Genomic DNA, 19,919 nt, shown 5'->3' with positions numbered 1-19,919 from the left:
TTGCCTTTTTTCTAGGTTGTCCAGTTGAGAATTTGTAGCATTTCATTGACGGAGCTGGTGTTATGATATCTGTTGTAAGTGTACCTAGCTGCCCTGCGCTGGACCATTTCAAGTTGGTGGGTTTGAGATTTGGTATGAGGGTCCCAGACGCAGCTACTGTATTCAAGCTTAGGTCTGACCAGTGATGTATATGCTCTTTCTTTTACTGTTTTGGAATTGACCTTTAGATTTCTCTTGATAAAGTTTAGCTTTTGTGTGGCTGAAGCTGTAATATTATTAATATGTTCGTTCCATTTTAAGTCTGTTTGTATTGTTACGCCAAGATATTTTGTGGATTTTTCTTTTTGCAGTATATGATGGTGGAGAGTGTAATCAAAATTTATTGGGGTTTTCTTTGTTGTTATCTGAAGGATTGGGCACTTGTCTGGATGGAATGACATGAGCCAGTCCTTCTCCCATTTTGCTGCTGATGTTAGATCTTCTTGCAGTTTTTGAGTGTCTTCTTTGTTTCTTATTGTTTTATAAATTATGCTGTCATCTGCAAATAATCGTAAGGTGCTGTGTTTCATATATTCATGGAAGTCATTTATGTACACAAGGAACAGGATAGGACCCAAAACTGTGCCTTGGGGAACGCCAGATGTTACATTTATTTTGTCAGACTGTACACCATTAATAATGACTGTTTGTGTACGGGATGTAAGGAAATCTTCTATCCATTTTAAGGTGTTGTATTCAATGCCATAATATTTTAGTTTAGAGAGAAGTCTTTTGTGAGGAACTTTGTCAAATGCTTTGGCAAAGTCCATCACAATTATGTCAGTTTGGATGTTATTGTCGTTGTGTTTTGTAAGTTCTTGTATGAATGATACCAACTGAGTTTCACATGATCTTGATGCTCGAAATCCATGTTGAAGGTCGTATAAGATGTTATTATTTTCTAGATGATCCATCATACTACTGGCGATAATATGTTCCATGATTTTACAGAGTATGCAGGTGAGTGAAATAGGGTCTGTAATTTATTGCGTTGTGTTTATCGCCTTTTTTTAATACGGGACAAACATTTGCGTGTTTCCAATCGTCTGGGATTTTTCCTGTGTCTAGTGATTTCTGAAATATGTATGTTATTGCGGTTGAGATGTCATTACTTAACTCTTTTAGTACTTTTCCGCAGATTTGGTCTGGGCCAGTTGCTTTATTTGGGTTAATCTTGTTCAATAATTTGATGACACCGTCTTTTGAAATAGTGATGTTTTTCATATTTGGATATATATGATGAATCCCCCTTATCTCTGAAATTTGAAAAAAATAGGCAGGACAGGAGTTTTGAGTAAAAAAAAGGCAGGATGAGACACTTTGCTAAAAAAAAAGGTAGGATGACAATTTATGTAAAAAAAAAGTCAGGATAAACTCCCCCCCCCCCCCCCTAAAAATCAAATGGCAGCTCCCTTAGCTTTTTTATACTGGTTTGTTTTTCGGGTTATTTTCTTATTTCGTTTCAAAGATAGAGCACATTCTGCATAGACGATATCGTGGTCTGTATTTCCGATAGGGGGCATATAGTTGTCTGTATACATTAAACATATGCAGTTATTAGAGGTATCGTTCAGAGAGACTCTGGCTATCTCAGGCAATCTCAAATGTAATCTTTATTCTAGGTTTGATCTGAGACAAAATATACTATTCCCAGTCGTATGTGAGTCAAGCATGTATTCAGTTTTCTTGTCATTTTCAACAAGGATTTGTATATAGTGAGACCAAGGATTTGTATAGTGAGACTCACTATACAAATCCTTGGTGAGACATATCCTTGTATTCACTGAGAAACATCTTGGCATAGTTTAATTAAGTTTTTTACCAATTAATTATATTTTTTTATCTAATGATATAAAGATTTGTATAATACCAATTCTTGATCAATATTATTATTATTTGGTGGAACAAGGATTTGTATAGAATTTGGGAGGCGTTGATTTTCCGAATCCCCTCTGTGGTGTTTGTCCGTAACCGTAAATGAATTAGTATTTTACTTATACTTCCGGGAAAGTTGTGGAAAAAATGGAAAGAACATTGTCAAGCTGTTTTCACTCGTAAGAAATCATTACGCACTCTTTCATTCACATATTTGTTCTAAAACTACATCATTTTAATGTCATATTCAACATACTAGAGTTAAAAAATGTGGTCGACAACAGGAGTCGAAATTTTGTCCAACATGACATATGCGAAGTTCTTTTGGTTTTCGACTTCATCAGTTCAGGTGCTACATGTTCATCTAAAGGCATTTATGCATCGCCTATGTGTCAAGTGTTTAAATTTGATGGCATCTTTAAGTTCTAATAATGCCAATCAGTGTTTAGAAACTGTCTTTTGATAGTGCAGATTTTTCCTAAAAAATTATAAATGAATCCGGGTCTGTTCGCCCAAAATCACGTTCGCTCCCATTTTCGTTCACCCTCTTTCACGTTTGCACCCCACACTTTTGCTCCCATTTTCGTTCACCCTCTTTCACGTTCGCACCCCACACTTTTGCACCCTTGGCTTTCACATCCTTTATTCAGTTTTGTGTCGAATAAAATTGAGAATGGAAATGGGGAATGTGTCAAAGAGACAACAACCCAACCATAGAGCAGATGAATACTTTTGTATCTTGTTTTTCTTAGCATAGTATAATGCTTTAAAGTAAAGATAATATGATTTTATTGTTTTAAAATAAAGTAACATTCTTAAAATGTAAACAGTTTTCTTTTATTGTTTTGATGAAATGAAAAATGAAAATTGTCATGTTGATCAAAGGCAAAGTTCATTCATCTACATGAGTAAGACTTGTAAAAGAAAGGTGGAAGATATCAAATAGTCATCAAACTCGTGAAGCTTGAAGCAATCACAAACATCAACAGCTCACACAATCATTCAAAACATGCACTATTTGAAATCAAAAGGAGCACTAAAATATTAAGTAACTACACCAAAGCTAGTTACATGTATAATCATGATAATGACAATCATGATTTTAAAACTCATAAACAATAATACCAAATTAGCTTTGTAAATACCAAGTAACAGTAAATTAATCATAAATAATTAACATTTAATAATTAACCATCTAATCACCAAAAAAAAATAATTCATTATAAAAATTCACGAAATTTTCTTCATGAAAATATAAATGTTTTGATATATATACATGTATATACATCTTACATCTAATAATTAAACAGTTTTCAGAATACAAATTTGGAGCAAATGTGTAGGGTGCGAACGAACTCAGGAGACGAACATGTGGAGTGCGTACATGTAGGGTGGGAACTACTCGATACCAAATTCAATGTCTGAAATATACATCAGTGTCTGATGGACATTATGGTGTTTATAAATACAAGCTGTATTTGTACACATCTGTTCTAGTGTATGATATGTATAGTTGTTAGTTATGTGTTTCATGTTAATTGATACTAATCCCAAAATATACCAGACAAATGAATAAATAGGTTGAGAAAATCCTCTTAAATAGGTACGTACTATCCCCATTTATGGGAATTCTACTTCTAGTCACTTTGGCACCTGGTTTAATCTTCACCTAGTATAGTCAATTCTATACCTAGTTAAATCAGGACCAGGTTGATAAAATGACCTTTGAAATTGTAAGTAAAAATGCAAAAAAATATATTAAAAAAACAATTATGTGTCCATAGTACACGGATACCCCACTCGCACAATCATTTTCTATGTTCAGTGGACCGTGAAATTGGGGTAAAAAAACTAATTTGGCATTAAAATTAGAAAGATCATATCATAGGGAACATGTGTACTAAGTTTCAAGTTGATTGGATTTCAACTTCATCAAAAACTACCTTGACCAAAAACTTTAACCTGAAGCGGGACAGACGGACGAACATCTCAGTGACCAAAAAACATAATGCCCCTCTACTATCATAAGTGGGGCATAAAAAAAACTATGTTCCCAATTCCTAAAAAAAGAATATATCACTGTAGGTACAGAATTGACTAACCAAAGGCCGAAATGAATTTTAGTAGGTGCTGATTTGACTTGTACCCATTTAAGGGCATTATGACCAAAATCAGGTACATGTATCAATTTATAGTGATAAAAAATCGAATTGTGGCACAAATATTCATATAAATCATAATGGCAACTTTTCCCCTTTAATATAAAACTAAAAAGATGTGTTATGATTGCCAATGAGACAACTCTCCACCAGAGACCAAATGACATAGAAATAAACAACGATAGGTCACCATAGGCCTTCAACAATGAGCAAAACCCATATGGCGTAGTCAGCTATAAATGGAACGAAATGACAACTGTAAAACAATTCAAACGAGAGAACTAAGACCATATTTCAAATGAGAACTGAATACAAAGTTATAATGGCCTCCAAAAATCCTACTTTTTTAAGGCTATTAACTTTTATACAGATGACATTTCAGTCATGGTGTCTGCAGTCTACACAATAGACTTTTGAATCTAAAGGCCTAAACTGAAGTTTAAGAAAAATTTAGTTAGATTATATTGGCCTGTGGAGATGATTTTTACAGGTCCCACAGAAGTTTTACAAGCAAATGCATGCATCTTGAAATCCAAAGTTGACATTTTGATCAATGAAAATTGATATCTGTTTTGGGGTATAATATATATATATATATACCCATTTATGAGGATCTTCTCCAACCTGATAAACCAAACATATGTCAAAATGTAAAGAAACAAAACATAGTTATTTAAAAATATAGACAGGATTTTCCAATTATCTGCCTTAGTTTGTGACGTGACTCCTAGGCGTCCTCATAGTAGTAATCGCCATTACAACCGTGAACAAAATGTAAACAAGATATATACATCTATTTCCCAGACCACATATAATTACCGTAAACACAAGAATGTGAAGCGTACTTGACCTCGGCAAAATTGGAGAATAAATAATAAAGTAATTAGATAAGAAGTGGACATTAAAATTATAAGTGTATTGAAGGCCAGGTGTCGTGTCCTTAAAATATAACTCACAGTATTTGATACGTTACACCCGGGACATAATATATACGAATTCTAATTCCAGGTTAAATATCGATTATAATCATTTGGTAATCATAATATTGATTATTATAACCATGATAACACATACTTAAATACATTAAATTCAGGGTTCGACACTAACGCTAGTCCGCTAGCCAGAGGCTAGTAAAAATTAGGGAAGGCTAGTAAAGTTTTCATCACAGTAGTCCGACGGGCTAGTCAAAATTTTGTTTTAAACTAGAAATTTCACAAAATTTTAATTGTCAACAAATCCCAGATTTTTTGCTGACCTTTGCTGTCTTTATTGTGATGATTGTACAGTTTATTCACGTATTTTTTTATTGTCAGACATTTTTAACATGAAAGGTACTTTTTGGGGAGGGGAAAGAAATGGAAACAATGATGGTACTTAATACATTGAATTAACCATGTGTGTTACAAATCAAAATCAAATCAAATCAAAATATTTATTATTCCAATCATGGTCCCACAGGGGGCATTTACAATTAACAATTATGATAGTAGAAGCAACAAACATGAGACATTATACAGTATATAACGTGACAGATATTATAATAGACAATGAAAATAGTATTAATAACAAAAATACATTAAAAGTACTCTTGAGAATTTTTTTTTTTCCTTCCTTATGTCCAGCAGTGTAAAAATCAAAAAAAAAGTATTAATAATAAAGTTTGATCAACCTTAACTTATTATCTATAAAAATGGAAATTTGTTCATCTGCAGGAGAAACCAAGGGACGGTGCTCTAGGATATACTGTTGATTGCGATAGGCAATAACAGCAATCCTCCCCGTGTCAGAAGCAGATGAACAAAATAAATAGAGAAACTGAATCCGGTCAATTAACAAATAATTATTATTATTTTTTATTTTTTTTTTTAAATAACCAACAATTATTAATTATGCGAAACATGTCATATAAATCTGCTATTTGCAGTGTTTAACCAGGAATATACACAACTCTTTTAATACAGTTAAGTTCTCACAAGACAACAGCCATAGCAATTTCTCTTGGGAATTTAAGTTAATGAAATTGTGACATGATTCCGAAATAATGTGATATAAATGGTGTCTGTCTTCGTTATATTTTGTGCAATAAAAGAGAAAATGAACTTCATCTTCAATATTACCAGAGTTACACTGCTGACATAGTCTAAGGTGTGGAGGACTACCCTGGTATCGTCCTATTTCAATCTGCAAATGGTGAGATGACACCTTAAATTTTGTTAATGATCTCCTAAGTTCAAAATTGGACATGATATTTAGATATTTTTCGAAACCAAAATTATTCTTAAATTTTACATAAGTGCGGAGCTTCCCTTCTGAATTCTTGGTCAGTTGATCCTTCCAAATTTTTATGCATGTCTCTTTCAATATTTTCTTGATGGTATTTTTTGAAATATTTTTCCCATCATTTAGGTTTGCAAACCCAGGAAGAGTTTTTAAAATTTGTTGGAGAGAGCCATACCATGACAATTTATGCTGAGAAAATAAAGTTTTGAATGCTGGTATGCATCTTTTAATAAAGGAAATGAGTCTAAATTTTCTAGTCTAAGCCAATAATTCAAAATAGATTTGACTAAGTCAAAGTACAGTGGAAACCGACCAAGTTCAGATAAGGCTGCAAAATTTGTGGTTTTTTTGTGCACACCCAGAATAAATTTACAAAATTTACTGTGTAGCTTTTCACAAGTTAAATTCGAATAAATTTTATCTAATGTTAACTGGTTTCCAGATCTAAATTTTGTTATAAAGGGATTAAATGAGCTCCAAATTTCACTTCCATAAAGAAGAATAGGCTTAATCATGTTAATAGTATGATCAAAAACGTGTATACTAGTTTTTAAGCTAGGATTTAGAGATAATAAATCTTTTCTAAGTTTAAAATATGCTTTTAAAGCTTTCTTGTATAATTCATTCTGAGCATAGGAGAATGTACCTGAAGCACTAAAATACACACCTAGATATTTACAATGTTGTACACATTCTATATCATATTCTTTGTATTTAAATTTGAGGCGGATATGTCTGCCACTCTGCCTGCCTTGTTGAAAATCACGATTTTTGTTTTATTTGGGTTGAGAGTAAGACACCAATCTTGACAATATTTTCCCATAATATCAAGTTTTGATTGAAGACCAGAAGCTGTAGTAGATAGTAAAATGATATCATCGGCATACATCAGACAATGGATAGATCGCCCATTTATATTTACAGGGTCTAGAGATTTTTCCAAATAGTTGGGAAGGTCATTGATGAAAACCTTAAACAGGTTAGGACTTAGATTATCTCCCTGTTTAACTCCAAGCTGTATAGGGAAGAAATCAGTAATGCTGTTCTTAATTAGAATGCAGGATTTGCTTACCTCATCATTTGCTTAATGATATTGTAAAATAATGTGCCTACACCAATTTTCAAAAGCTTAATTTTCAATCCAGTGTGAATAACAGTGTCAAAAGCCTTTTGAAAATCAACAAAGCAGGCATACACCCTACCGTCTTTTGAATTACAATATTCATCTATAATACATTTCAAAATAAATAAATGATCACAAGTTCTAGCCTTTCTTGTAAAACCTATCTGACACTCATGTATGATATTGTGTTTATCCATAAATACATCAAGCCTATTATTTAACACACTGTTGAATAATTTTCCTATGGCACTAGTTACTGCAATACCCCTGTAATTATTTGGATCAGATATATCGTTAGATTTATGTACTGGTGTAATATATCCAAGAGCCCAAGCAGAGTTATAATTACCACTTGACAGACAAGCATTAAACAGCTTATGTATACAAATGAATCTGTGTATAGATAATTGCTTTGTTAACCAATTTTACTTGAAAAAAAAAGTGTATAGCAATTGTAAAACCCAATATATGTAATCAAATGACAATTTGATATTTACTATATCAGTAAATCATAAAAATTGACACACAATCTCTTTAAATTATATACATTTTATATAGAACTGAAAAATTGTGCTTTTCAGTTATGCCGTTGACCACGGCCACGTCCTTTGGTCTTCCATGACTTTGATTGGCTTTTTGAGCGACGGCTAGGTAAAGGCACATCTAATGCAGCATGTACGGCCCGTTTTATATTGCCGGCTAAGATTGAAATTCCTTTGTCATTGAGATGGTAGCCATCCTCGCGTATAAGATCTTTATTTGGATTACCATAGAGGAGCATATTGCTATGTTCTGCAAAGTAGACATTATCCATACCAGAAAACTTCTGTTTCAACAAAACATTGATTATCTGCCCATTTGTTGAATTATTAATGGTGTCACATCTTGGTGTTGTGAATGAAACTACAATTTTAATAAGTGGCCATTTTGAAAAGATGAGTGATGTTAGATCAAACATTTCATCAACACATGCTGCTGGTTTTTTGGTCTTCAGGTCATTAGTTAGCAAATGAAGTGCTAAGACTGAAGGTGGAGTTATAACTGTTGCTAGATATTCAGTGGCTTGCTGCATTGTATATTTTGTTACTTTGTTAACTTCAGCTATATTTGTAAGTTTCGGTGCATTAATTCCCTCAGTGTTAGATGTTCCAACAAGTAAGACGGTCAGGTTGGCGTTTGATGGGCTTATTGGGATGTCAGCTTTGAATTGTGTTCCAGAATCTATCATTGTTGCGAGTTGCATTTTTAATTCAATTATTTCATCTCTTGAGATATTAAGTTTTGAAGATAGTTCTTTGACTGATAGATTGAGGCATTGAATTTCATCATTCTTATCCCTTATTCTGTGTTCATAAGTTTCTTGTGCATAGTTGGCACTGGAGACGGTATTTCTTAACTGTTCCCGTGTCTCGTTTAACAAGCTTTTATTATGAGATAATTCATCCTTCAGATGATGTAGCTTGTTTTCTAAGATGGAAATGTTCCCATCTGTTTGAGATTTAACCATGTTACTTGTTGACTTTAAGGTATCTATCTTTGAGTTAAGAGCAGTGATTATTTTATCAGTGTTGTCCATACAACTATTTTCTAACTTCAGAATGGCATTAGAGAAACAGGATTTCATCCTTTCTAAGTCACATTTATCAATACATGAACTGTTATTATTTAAATCACTTGGAGTTGTAGATGGGAGCAATTTTGTAGGTTGATCATGAGTTACAAACGCCGTGATGATTCTAATCAGAAACCTGGATCTCAAAAGTGCTTTCATAATTTCAAATTAATAACATGAATACGAAATTTACATACATTACTACCGATACCATCACTGTTTGGGAAAAATGTACAACTTATTGGGAGGAATTTTAAGCCAGTTTTTTAGTAATTTGGAATTTTCTCTAGGGGAAAAAGCTGTATTTCGAATGTAATTTGAGGCAAACAATATCACTGAATTATTGTCATAAAAACAAAATTATAGGTCTCTGCAAGGATTTGTATACTATACAATTCCTTGGTCTCTGGTAAAAATATACAGATTTTTAGGGATAAAATCTTGTCCTGCAAAAAAAAAAATAAACAAACAACAAGGGAAAAGAAGGAGTCCATGAAGAATTATGACAAAAAACAGCAAGGGCAAAGCTTTCCTCTTTTGTGGGCGTATTTTTAAATTCCTAACTTATCATAGGCGGATCCAGGGGGGGCCTGGGCCCCCCCCTTTCGTTGGAAAAATTTGGTTGATTATATAGGAAATGACTGGAGCGGGCCCCCCTTAGGTCAGTCAGCGGGGCCCCCCTTATAAAAAGTTCTGGATCCGCCACTGCTTATCCATCTTCATTAAAGACACTAGTAATAATGATAAGTAAAATGAGGATAATGATGAAGTAATGATCTAAAGGGGTCTTCAAAATAAGTCGAACACATTCTTAATATAGATGATTAAAATATGTGATTTTTTTATACGCCCGTTTACGGGACGTATTATGGTATACCGTTGTCCGTCCGTCCGTCTGTCCGTCGTCAACATTTGGGACATTTACTCAAAAATGCTTTCACCAATTTGCATAAAACTTTGGTGAATTATTTATATCTATTGACGTGAGCTCCCTTTTGTTTTTTATAAAATTTAGATTTTAAGTTTCCGATTTATGGGGTTTTATTCATTAAAAAAAGGGGGATTTTCCAGTTTTCGGACAATAAGTCAAGAATGCTTTCACCAACTTGCAAGAAATTGTGGTGAATTGTTTATATCTATTGACATGAGCTCCCTTTTGATTTTTATAAATTTTAGATTTTACGTTTCCGAGTTACAGGGTTTTATTCATAAAAAAAGGGGGGATTTTCCAGTTTTTGGACAAAAAATCAAAAATGCTTTCAGCAATTCTTATGAAACTTTGGTGAATTGTTTGTATGTATTGATGTAAGCTCCCTTTAGATTTTTATAAATTTTACATTTTACATTTCTGAGTTATGGGGTTTTATTCATTAAAAAAAGGTGTGATTTTCCAGTTTTCTGACAATAACTCAAAAATGCTGTCACCAATTCTCATGAAACTTTGGTGAATTGTTTATATCTATTGATGTAAGCTCCCTTTTTATTTTCATAAATTTCTGATATGACATTGAGAATTAATTGAACTTTATTTGTTTATAGTCTGACAACAAATATACTAAGTATTGCACAACAGCAAGAAATATTTAATTGAATATAAATTCAATTCATATAACCAATTTCAAGTTCTTTGACTACATTTATTCAGAAACCTATAATATGTCAAATATTTAATTACAATCCAAATTCATACCTGAATCAAGCTTGAATATTGTGTCCATTTTTGCCCCAACTGTTCAGGGTTGGACCTCTGCGGGCGTATCTAGCTGCGCTCAGCGAAGCAGTTTATTTTTATTTTTTTTTGGTATTTTTTATAAGCAAACCAGTGAAATTTCATGAAACAAAACATGTTCAAAACCCTCTGGAAAGGCTCCAGAACACAGGATTTAGCTTCATTTGTATCAAAATTTTCTTGGGGGGGGGGAGGGCATGCCCCAAAACCCTCCTAGATAGAGTCGTGCTGGTGGCACGACCGTCCAAGTGCCTGGCACTTGGAAGGCTAGTGAATTGACAAGTGGACTAGTAGAATAATAATTTCACTAGCCCTGCAGGCTAGTACATACATTTAGTTAGTGTCAAACCCTGAAATTGTATGTGATATATGAGAAAAACCAGGTGCAATTTTATCAAACTCATAGAAATTTCTGTGGTGAGACCTTATATAATGAGGCAGTCCTAAAATTCAACAATCCTCTAATCCAACGGTCCTATAATTCGACAGCCCGTTTTCTCCTGTGCGCGGTTACTTACATCTTATGAAAAAAATATACTTATAGACAAGTACTGTTTGATGATAAACTTTTTCACAGAAACAATTTTTTTGCTTATGGTTCGACTCATGTATACTGCTCAAAATTGAGTGAATTTTCGTATCAATTTTGCCTCCGCATGAATTTAGTTATTAAGTGTTCGATTCCAATTTCTTTTGCAGAACAATTACTTGACATAAAACTACTAGTATGCATAGTATAAAATCATGCTTCATTAAACCACAAGATGCAAATGTGTAAATTAAAAGCAATGATTAGTTATATGTTTTAAAAGCGTCCTTTAGTGTTTTGCAAACTCCCCTCCCCCAGCCCAAAACAGAGTTCTCGTATATTGTCATCCTAAATCAGTCCCCGGTGTATATAATACAACGAAATACAGTATTACAGTATTACATTAGGGGTGTATATTGGACCATCGGACTACTGAAATGTCGGAATTTCGGATCGTCGGATTATGGCTACGCTTCCGAAGGTTCTGGTAAACTATTTGATTACCAAGACCTTTAAAAAATCCATACTAATGTGTAAAATTTTATAATTCATGCACAGAATAATCGACTGAGGAAAGTTCAAATCAAGAATCAACAAAAAATACTGTATACGTTGTATAAAGACAGCAAAGTGAATATATACTTTAAGCACACATGCCTTCATATATGGACCATTAAGACGAGGTTTATAGAGAAGTGCCCTGAATAGAAAGTTTTGCTGGTATTTGTCTATGGATGCAGCTGTTTGAAAAAACTTTTATGTTTTTCAGCAAGAACTGGCACCCAGGAATAAAATAGTTTACAAGCCTTACTTTTCGAAATATGAAAGCGCCATCAGACCCAAATAACCAAATATCGAACTAAGTGTTAACCTCATCAGATCGATCGAGCAACAGCTGATCTGCATTACAGCAGTTAAAAATTAATTATGTTGTATTCCACTAAATAATAGAAAACTTAGTTACATAAGTATACAATAAGGCGTAACTGTCATTCATATTATGTCTATACACTGATGTGGTTTCCCCCTTTTATCAGCTCAACTGGCCCAAAGGGCCAAGTGAGCTTTTCTCGTCACTTGTCGGCGTCGGCGTCGTCCGTCGTCAATAGCTTTTTACAAAAATCTTCTCATCTGAAACCACTGGACCAAATTTAACCAAACTTGGCAACAATCATCATTAGGGTATCTAGTTTAAAAAATGTGTCTGATGACCCCACCAACCAACCAAGATGGCCGCCATGGCTCAAAATAGAACATAGAGGTAAAATGTAGATTTTGGCTTATATCTCTGAAACCAAAGCATTTAGAGAAAATCTGACAAGGTAAAACTGATTATCAGGTCAAGATCTATCTGCCATAAAATTTTCAGACTAATCTGACAACCTGTTGTTGGGTTGCTGCCCCTGAATTGGTAATTTTAAGGAAATTTTGCAGTTTTTGGTTATTATCTTGAATATTATTATAGATAGAGATAAACTGTAAACAGCAATTATGTTCAGCAAAGTAAGATCTACAAATAAGTTGCAGGACCAAAATTGTCAGTCGACCCCTTTAGGAGTTATTGCCCTTAATAGTCAATTTTTAACAATTTTTCGTAAATTTTTGTAATCTTTTACAAAAATCTTCTTCTTTGAAACTACTGAGACAAATTTAACCCTACTTGGTCATTATCATTTTCAGGGTATCTAGTTTAAAAAATTTGTCCGATGACCCCGCTTTCTAACCATTGTGGCCAACTTGGTTAAAAATAGAACATAGGGGTAAAATGCAGTTTTTGGTTTATATCTCTGAAACTAAAGCATTTAGAGCAAATCTGAGAGGTGGCAAAAATGTTCATCAGATTTAGGTTCATCTGCCCTGAAATTTTCAGACAAATCCGACAACCCTTTGTTGGGTTGCTGCCCCTGAGTTAGTAATTTTACAAAAATTTTGCAGTTTTTTGTTATTATCTTAGATATCGATATAATATATCTAATATCTAATACTATTAATTATGTTTTTAACCTTATTTTACATGATTTCCAAAGCATCAGTAAATACAGGTGAGCGACACAGGCTCTTGAGAGCCTCTAGTTCAATTTTGAACTCCTTACTCCTCTGTTAACAATATGTTTGTCTGAGTTAATGTTGTCGCAACGTCTGTTCATTTTGCAGCATAAAGATAGTCGTCATGTATAAAAAAAAGTTTGTCTCTTCATACTTGGTCGATTTGCATCCAATTCTAACTTCGTGCATGTATGTAGCCTCGGGGTAGGTTTCATTGTTATTATCTAAAGAAATGTACAGGAAAGGATTTAGGGGGTGCCCGGGCCACCTTTATATGAAGCTTCATTCATGGTTAATCCAGACTTTTTTCCGCTTCCACTACAAAGTGTGTCTTGTTTGGGGACACCCCCTCCCCTCCCTTTTTTCAAAATCCTGGATCCGCATCTGATGTGTACATATTCTATACAAACAGAGGCAGATGAACTGTAGTCATCAGATTAATTTAAGTTTTTTACAGTCGTTTGACGGCGTGTCAACATTCGTCTGCCAGTGTAATTTTACTTGTTAAAAAAAAAACGGATTGTGTGCAGTTGGAACAACTTGTATAATTCACATATTTTTTTATTGATTTTTTTCAACATCTGAAATTTTCTACGATTATTTGTACAACTATCAACTGCACAAGAAATGCCTCCACCTTTTTTTTTTATAACTTTCGGCAGTATCCATAGTGGAATAAATAAGAAAATGAAGGAAATACAAATGTAAACAGAAAATCGATAATGTTTTGATCAATACATGTGCATTATTTTTCACGGTTGTAATGGCCGATCAGTCATGTGAGGGGTTAATGGATAGGCCCATGTTTTCTGAGCCCCCCCCCCCCCCTTTTCAAGGTCAATTATAGATAAACCTGTCTATAGTTTTATCATGACAAGTTATAGATCAAGTTCGAATTTTGTTCCGGTCTGATAATTTAGTCCAGAGTTATGGTCCATAAAAAAACTCCATAACTAATGTTAGAGTTCTATGTTAAACCATATATCTGTACAAAGGGAGATATCTCATTTTTTAAAAGACATTCTTTGGTAAATTGTTTGAGGACTTTTGTGGCAGGTTTATATGTTATTTTGTATAAACTAATTTTCTGAATGCTACATGTATATATATATATATATAGAAGTCTATAAAAAGGACCAACCAGCAAATTTACTATGTACCGGATCGTCTAGAATAGAGGATACTGTGCAGATAAGGAAAAAAATTATATAAGTCTAGAGATTTGCACATATATATATATATATATATATATATTTTATTAAGTGAAATCCTTTAATTAGATAATAATCTATTTTTATTAAGGTATATATCATTACATTACATTGTGTAGATAAAAGTTGTTGACATTTTATAGATAAGTTACAAATCTATATTAGTTTGTGACAAATGAAAGAAAAAATATTTGGAACTATTAATTACAAGTTTAACCCCGCCCCATTTTTGTGCCTGTCTTTGACCAAAAAGGCGTTTATTATATGCACTTCATACCAAACTTAATTATAGATATCTGAATTATTGGAAAGAAAATATTTTTTGTGATGATAAATCATTGCACGGTAATAAGCTCAGAACATATAGGCAGCTTAAAGAAAATTACAAATTGGAAACCTATTTATTGTTAAATATTGACAGAAAAGTAATACATGTAGGACATTTTGCCAAAATTCGCATAAGTAATAGTGTTCTTAAAATTGAACAAGGACGACATACTAAAACACCTGTAGAAGAAAGAATTTGTCCCTTGTGTCTTTTAGAAGTAGAAGATGAATTTCATTTCACTAAAATATGTACAAAACTAAATACAATTAGAGAACAATTATTTTCCAAAATTAGTAAAATAGTTCCCTCTTTTTTTAATATGACTAATGAAGCAAGATTTAAATTTTTGTATACCTGTGGTGAGACTGATGTAATTAAAATTATTGTAAAATTCATAAGCATCATGTATAATTCTAGAAATGCTTTATTGAGTACTTAATAACTTTGTGGTACCACCTCCTCAGCAGAGATTATATACATTCATTTATTATTGTAACAATATTTTCTTTTAATAAGTGAGGGGATATACATTTATATTATATAATGTTTATAAATGTGGTCAGATATGTTTGTATGTTTATGTATAGTCAATGTTTATTGTCTTGGTAACAATCCTATAATTTTGGATTTTGAACCAATAAAATTATCTTATCTTATCTTATCCTGTCCCAAGTCAGGAGCCTCTGGTCTTTGTTAGTCTTGTATGTTTTTTAATTTTAGTTCATTTATATGTTTTGGAATTTAGTGTGACGTCCATTTTCACTGAACTAGTACACAATTTTATTTTGAGGGCCCACTGAGGACCACCTCCGGGTGCGGGATTTTCTCGCTGCGGTGAAGACCCATTGGTGGCCTTCGGCTGTTGTCTGCTCTTTGGTCGGGTTGTTGTCTCTTTGACATATTCCCCATTTCCATTCTCAATTTTATTGATTGTAATTTGAAAATAGATATATATACATTGTATTACATCATATCTAATTTTAGAGAACTATTAATCATATCTAATGTTAGAGTGTTATAGGATTTCCACACTTATTTTCATCATGCTTGAAGATATTGATTGACAATTGGTATATAGTTTTATCATGACAAGTTACAGATCAAGTTCAAATTTTTGTTTCGGTCTGATAATTTTATGCAGAGCTATGGTCCTTGGACTTGAAAAAATTCACTCATATATTCAGTTTTCCACACTGTTTTTAGTCATGCTTGAAGATATTGACTTGATATTTGCTTTTTGTTTACACCATGACAAGTTATAGAACAAGTTAGCATTTTGTTCCAGTATAATGAATTTTTTTTTTACCCGGTAGGGGACTATGTATTGCCATGCAATACTCTCAGAATGCTTGTTATATTTATATTTTGTAACAGAAACTTTTGGCAGGTATCTTGTCAATAATTGTCATCCCTTAAACTATTTACCAATTCTTTAGGAATTTGGTGTTGACCACAGATTGTAAAGACACTTGTCTTTTGTCTAAGAGTTCGAAATTCATTCAAACAAATTTTAAGACCATGCAATGTACATTTTTTGGACATGTAGATTTTAACATATTATATGGAGGTCTGGCTATCAGTGAAGATTGTATATTGTTTTGATTGTATATATATTGTTTTGTTGCAATAGCTGTCTCAGTTATCATAGTTATATATTTGTTTTTCACCATATCTCCTTTTTATTGTTATTAATTTATTTTTTCATTTTAGTGAGCCATGGTGACAGTAAAATGGATACCACAAAAGAGTGTTTAGAAACACTTCCAGCCATAGTTGCTTGTAAAATTTTATCCTATCTAGACTGGAGGGAAAAGTTGTCCTTCTGTAAAAATGTTGTTCCAGACTGGACACAGCATCTGTATTCATCTAATTCATGGACAAACTTTATATTTAGAGAAAATATCTTAGGTCTGGAAAATAATGGTGGAATGGGAGTAGAAAATTATTATGAGGAAATACCCACATACAGTGATGAGAAAAATCTAATTTTAGAATTTGGAAAATATTTTCAAAGTTGTCTCATTGATTTTGAAACTAGTGGAGGTCTTCAGATTTTCAATGAAATTGGTGAGCATGCAGTGAATTTAAAATACATCCAAATTTTTCATTCTCCTGTATTGTTTTATTGTCCGCCTGCAATTTTAGAATATTATTACAGTTGTCTTGGAAAGCTTGTATCAAACTGTAAAAAACTCCATCATTTGAGCATGTGTCGTCTAGATGAATTATCTGCAGATGAAGTTGAGATGAAAGGTTACTTTTTTAGTCGTATCATTGACATAGGGATTATAGAACAGATAACTGGTTTGGATTTTAGTATGGATTCTTCCTATGTTACTCCAATTAATATATTGACTCACTTTAAAAATCTACGAACCCTGAAGACAACTTTCTGTACAGTTACAACAGACATAGTGCGATGTCTAGGAAAACAAAATCTGAAGGAACTGTACCTAGTGAAAGACAATCGTAAAGTTGGCAGAGATTTCCTAGAAATAGCATGGGAATCCCTTGCTGTACAAGACAATATAAAACTTGATGTACATTTCATATTTCAAGACACAAGAATTTATGTAAAAGATTTTCCGCCAAACCCGTTTGTGAAATCAATAGTTTTCAACAGAATGGTTGGAAGTGTGTCAAGAGACATTCTCCGAGCTATTGCAGCTTACTATGGACAAACATTGGAAACATATGCTCACTTTTCAATGAAGTATGTGACACTCCACCCTTATGAAGATATGGAGAGTTTGCCTTGTGATTACTATTACTTTGCCAGTCAGTGTGTCAAACTTCAAACATTCATTTCAAGTGTGCCTTTACCGTCAGAAGCTGTGTGGTGTTTAGCTATGAAAGGAAACTGTCTTAAATCTCTATGTGTAACGGGGAATAATTTGTTATTCAATTATAATGTTTGCCTACCATTCCCTGCTTCCATGAAGAGAGGGGGTATGACAAAGGAGTTTCTGTCCTCGGAAGTATCATCGTTCCTTGGTCTTAACTGGACTTTCCTATCTGAAGATGAGATGCTTGAAAAGAAAGCTTCTTTGCTACATGCATGTTAAAATGTCTGTGATCTTTTGTGTATTATACAAATAAAAATATAGTAAATATAGAGGATTCTTATATCAGTGACAACACCATTTGAAGGTTGAAGTGGGAATTCATTTAAGATATGAAATCTAGTTCAATCTAACTTCATGAGACTACATGTATATCGGGTATAAACCCAACACATAATAAATGATGACTGATAAACAACATTGGTCTCTGACTTAGCTCTAATATCTACAATGAAGCTACATGTACATGATATAGCAAATTCAAAATTTCAAGTTTTGGACAAATTAATGACATACTACTAAAGATCTGAAATAAACACAAACATATTCAAATTGATAATCTACAACAAAAAAAAGACACTTGCATGACTGAGGGGGTTTTTGACAATATCTTGTAGTTTCTTAAAAGCAATAAAGCACTAATCATGCTAATAGAAACTAACTGAAATTGAAAAGCATTGGTATTATATAAGTACACCATAAATAGATATATTTCATGATTTCTGATTGTTTTGTAACAAAAAAGTGTAAAAAGAAAGATTGTAAAAACAAAAATATGATAGATGTACTTAAGAAACAAAGGAGTTAGATTAGGCCCCAATCAAACATATTCAAGATACATGTTCCTATGACTATGCAAGATGTACTTATGAATACTTTTCAAAGTGTTCATATGTGGCATCTTGCTTGGATAAAATTACTTCCTTATCCAACAACATTTCCAGCGTCAGTCAGAATTTCCCTTCTCTCATCCTGGTCAACCAGTTTTGTAGTTTCTAAATACATGACATACTGATTGGTTCTCTTCCCGAATATGCATGAAATATTTGCCACTGGGCGTTAAACAAATACAATCAGTGGTTGCCATTGGTTCATAACTGTCACATTTGTTTTTCGTAAATTGTTTTGTTATAAATAAGGCTGTTGTTTTTTTTTGTTTTAATTGTTTCACATTTTTCATGTCGGGGCCGTTTATACATTGTAGCTGACTATATGGTATGAGCTTTTCTCATTATTGAAGGCCGTACAGTTGCCTCTAATTGCTTACATCCACTTCATTGGAACTCTGGTGGATAGTTGTAAATTGGCAATCATACCACATCTCTTTATTTTTATATGGAAGTTGCATTTTACATCTTTAAATGTGAAAATCCTTGCCACGTAGAAAGGGCATTTTTCTACTCCCAAGAATGACTGTGGTCCTTGGTCGGCACTGAGCCTTTGAGTCCCGAGCAGCAAATCATTGGTATTTTGGGGGGGACCAGGAGGATTTTGTCCGGATTGAATTCACCACAGGCCCTTGGGTACATAATTTGTGTCACTTTGAACTTCAAAACAGAATGGATAAGAAATTAAGGAATATTTTCAGAGTGGATAAATTCATCCAAAACAAGGTAAGGCAAGCTTAGTAGTGTTCCGTATGTTGTATAAAAACAGAAAATTGATTATCCAGTGCAGACAATGAAACAAAACTTATATAAATTCTGTAAGCTCCTGTGAGTGGGACATTTGTGATTTGTGGCACCCATTATGTTCACCACGGCAAGTACATGTAATACTCTGGTTATATTCCTTTACGGTGATGTTATAAACTAGGTAGAATACCGGATGTAACTATGACATGTTTAATAATCAATTGCCACTAATGACACAAATATTCCATCCGGGTCTACCAGATCTAGATAACTCAATAAAATTTCCAAAGTGATGTCCTCAACTGTACCGTTACGACGGATTTCTGAGAGAACATTATCTTTATAGTAATACGTGAAGTGGAAGAATTGACTTTATATATACATGTAGCTTCTTTTCATTCTTTTCATTCTTCTAGAAAAGTAAGATTGGATTTACAAAGTATGATTGCCATGCAATACTCTCAGAATGCTTGTTTTTTTTTTACCTGAATAAAATAATTACGATATTTGT

At 33.2% G+C, this 19,919-nt stretch overlaps 1 protein-coding gene across 1 annotated transcript; it reads left to right on the top strand.

Annotated features, from left to right (window-relative positions):
• Nucleotides 1-2,044: 2,044 nt before the first annotated feature.
• On the top strand, nucleotides 2,045-18,046 carry LOC127715567 (uncharacterized). Its single transcript, XM_052221655.1, has 2 exons — nucleotides 2,045-2,093; nucleotides 16,642-18,046. Exon 2 carries the CDS (start codon nucleotides 16,662-16,664, stop codon nucleotides 17,994-17,996), a length of 1,335 nt encoding a protein of 444 aa, XP_052077615.1. The 5' UTR covers nucleotides 2,045-2,093; nucleotides 16,642-16,661; the 3' UTR covers nucleotides 17,997-18,046.
• Nucleotides 18,047-19,919: the final 1,873 nt, after the last annotated feature.

Source organism: Mytilus californianus, unplaced genomic scaffold, assembly GCF_021869535.1.
Source record: "Mytilus californianus isolate M0D057914Y unplaced genomic scaffold, xbMytCali1.0.p SCAF_9, whole genome shotgun sequence".
Lineage (NCBI taxonomy): Eukaryota > Metazoa > Mollusca > Bivalvia > Mytilida > Mytilidae > Mytilus > Mytilus californianus.
This window is presented reverse-complemented; position numbering and strand designations above follow the sequence as displayed.

Excerpts from the sequence above, each read along its gene's own strand:
- LOC127715567 (XM_052221655.1), top strand. The coding sequence starts at position 16,662 with ATGGATACCACAAAAGAGTGTTTAGAAACACTTCCAGCCATAGTTGCT.